Raw genomic sequence first — 3,455 nt, forward strand, 5'->3', positions numbered from 1 at the left:
AAATCCCCTCATCACTTTGTCCTTCAGGGCTTTTGTGTATTTGAGTAACCTGCTGTACCCGGTGCCCCTGGTACATCGCGTGGCCATCGTCAGTGAGAAGGGGGAGGTGAAAGGCTTCCTCCGAGTGGCTGTGCAGGCCATCTCAGGTACAATCACAGGCTGCATATCAGACACATTCAGACACTGTTGGTGTATCTGTTCTTTTGTATTAAGAAATGATGTTAAGACATTTCATCTCTCTGTTTCGTCTCCCTTTAGCTGATGAAGAGGCCCCTGATTATGGATCTGGTGTGAGGCAGTCAGGCACTGCCAAGATCTCCTTTGAAGACAAACAGTTTGAGAAGGTACTAACTGGCTGATGATTTGTTGTCCTCTGCAGCCAGTAAAAGTCAGATGTAATTTAAACACTGATAAACTGTTGAGATCAAGGGAAGAGAGTCAGAATTTCAATCTATGCTCTTGAATGTTAATATTTGGTGAAAACGGGATCCAGGCTGATTTTTTTTCCTGTTTGTACCAGTTCCAGACCGAGTCGTGTCCTGTTGGTCTGTCCCACTCCAACACCTCCCAGGAGGAGCTGCGAATCGTGGAGGGAGAAGGACAGAACGCAGAGATAGGAATTTCTGCAGATGAAGTCAACAACAACACCTGTCCAGGTGAGCTAACAACCTGTGCAGGGAATAAAAAAATATACTTGTCCTTCTGTTAGTGCTGCACATTATGCAAAAAAGAAAAAAATCATATTGCAATTGATTTGACAGCTATTGCGATATGAGTCCAGATTTTACTGGGAATGGCAATTTTTGCATTTCTGAAGCATCACAATGCATGATTTACAATGGTATGTTGTGACACATTGTACCTTAAAAAAACTCAAAAAACTGCAGATCCTTCAATTTGGATATTGCACTCTGCCATATTGCAATTTCAATAGTATTTCAGTTGTGCAGCCCTGCCTTCTTTGTATAAACAATTCTTAACAGGGTAAAAGAGTCCCTATCCCAGCTGATGTTTATGGTACACCAGTGCCACCATAATTTTTTTTTTCATGTTTTTTTTTCATCACAAAAAATAACATTTACAAACAAACTGCCCACATATACACAAAGCAAAACAACAAAAAGACAGACTGGACATAAACACAGCCATGTCATCCTATTACATTAAGAAAAAGGAAAAAATGGGTTAAACTATCAGAACTTTCACTCAACAAGGATATCAGTTAATTGATGGGAATTGATATATCTAATAATTTGTCCTGCAGACCCAGTGAGCTGTTTGGAATTCTCTCTATATGTTTGCCTGAGACTAATTCCCTTAGCCACCTTGAGAAACCACCATAAATCTTTAAATTAACAACGAAAATAAATAAACCAAAATAAATAACAGGCTCACATGTGTTTCTGTGTCTCTTCCTCTGTTGTGTGTAGCCGTCATGGAAGCTCCCCGCAGCCCAGTAAAGAGTTCAGGTCTGGGTCTGGATCTTCCTTTGGACCTCTCCCCAGAGAAAGCTCTGTCCCACCTGAAGATCGGCAGCACCTTCACCTTCAGAGTCACCGTCTTACAGGCGTCCAGCATCTCAGCCGAGTACGCCGACATCTTCTGCCAGTTCAAGTGAGTTTCAAGCACGTTTCCTCCAATGAAGTTCAGTAAATAATATGGTCTGTCTGCTGTATGTTTCTGACTGAATGCCTGTTGTCTTTGTCAACGATCTCTCTCTATTGTCACTATTGTAATACATGCATACAAATGCAGAAAATGTCTTAATATTTGTATTGTATTTGCATTTAAGTATTTTTGCAATTGGAATTTCGGCTATTAATTTATGGTAGTATATTAATGCATGCAAGTATACATCCCGTAACTGACGTACATACAAGCTCATATAATATTGTTTCAGCACCAAATAATCTGCAGAAAAATGATCTCAATACAAAACAAGGTCCTCACTGTTCTTATTTATGATAATATGTATTTAAAAGATTGCTGATAGTAAATGTTTGTGTTTTGTAGCAGTTACCAAATTAATCAGTTTGTGTTGTGGTAAACCTGATGTAAGGAAAAGGAAAATCAATCTAATAGAATGTCATCACTTTTTCAGTTTCATCCACCGCCATGACGAAGCTTTCTCCACTGAGCCGCTGAAGAACACGGGCAGAGGACCTCCGCTGGGATTTTACCATGTTCAAAATGTAAACATTGAACTTTACATTCAGACCTGTTTTTAACAAATATTACCGACAACTTGGGGTGTAAAATTATATAAAAACACTGCAATACTGCGACATTATGTTTGTGATACTGTATTGATTCACACTTTTGGTTTTTTAAATTTTTATTGATAAGGGAAATATTTCTTTCTTTTCTTGGATTGCACTAAAAGAAGTACTCATTGTGGTGTTCTTTATACTGTGACAGTTTTCCTACAGTTAGATTAAAAAAAAAACCCATCACCTTTCTTACAGTATTGCGATATATTGTTATATTGCAATATATTGAGTTGTAACCTCTCTATCTTGATGTGTATCGTATCACCAGATTCTTGCCAATACACAGGCCTGCTGACAGTGGTCTTAAGTTTCCGTGTTTGAGTTGTTTTTCCTCTCTTGTCTGTCAGATCACAGTGGAGGTGACAAAGTCGTTCGTGGAGTACATTAAGACTCAGCCCATCGTCTTCGAGGTGTTTGGTCACTATCAGAAACAACCATTCCCTCCGCTCTGCAAAGACCTCATCAGGTCTGAAAGAAAACTTATCTTTAATTTTCAAAAGCTGATGACTTATTGTGACATGGTATTTTTTAAATGCAAAGAAACTTTCCTTATGTTTTGTTCCTTTGTCTTTTTTTTTTAGTCCACTGAGACCTTCCAGGAGGCAGTTCCCCAGAGTGATGCCCTTATCCAAACCAGGTTAGCAGAGAAATTTAATGTGCCTGCAAGTATATCAAAAGTTGATTATTCATGAGATCTCCATGACCTGCTCTATTATTCTGCTTACAATTTGATATTCACTTCAGTTTGGTTTAGTGCAGTCTGGTTCGCTCTCTTTGTTCCTCCAGTGCCGGCCACGAAGCTCAGCACGCTGACTCGCTCCACTGCAGGACCTTGTCACGCCAAATATGACCTCATGGTCTTCTTTGAGATCTGTGAGCTGGAAGCTAATGGAGAGTGAGTCAAGTTTCTGTGACTGTGTTTCCACTTCAGTAACATAAAGCAAGAAACACAATAGATCATACTGTTGGCACAAAGAATAATGATTTTTTCTGTTTCTGCAGTGAATACAATCATCTCAGTTAAAAATGTGAAAATAACATTATCTCCCTTTTTATAGCTACATCCCAGCTGTCGTTGACCACAGAGGCGGGATGCCCTGCCACGGCACTTTCCTCTTACATCAGGTCTGACATGTCACATCAAAATACCAGTTACACACACACACATATATATATATATATATA

The 3,455-nt window shown here is 39.2% G+C and overlaps 1 protein-coding gene across 1 annotated transcript; it reads left to right on the forward strand.

Moving 5' to 3' along the window:
• Positions 1-45: 45 nt before the first annotated feature.
• On the forward strand, positions 46-3,395 carry LOC121963990 (kinesin-like protein KIF1A; the record flags this gene model as incomplete). The annotated part of the gene is made up of 9 exons (XM_042514225.1): positions 46-146; positions 259-344; positions 521-656; positions 1,431-1,614; positions 2,102-2,192; positions 2,618-2,736; positions 2,852-2,907; positions 3,057-3,165; positions 3,329-3,395. Coding segments are annotated over 9 exons (949 nt in total), but the record flags the coding sequence as incomplete, so codon positions are not given.
• Between the last annotated feature and the right edge of the window lie 60 nt (positions 3,396-3,455).

The sequence above is a fragment of the Plectropomus leopardus genome, unplaced genomic scaffold (assembly GCF_008729295.1).
Source record: "Plectropomus leopardus isolate mb unplaced genomic scaffold, YSFRI_Pleo_2.0 unplaced_scaffold13534, whole genome shotgun sequence".
NCBI classification, from domain to species: Eukaryota; Metazoa; Chordata; class Actinopteri; order Perciformes; family Serranidae; genus Plectropomus; species Plectropomus leopardus.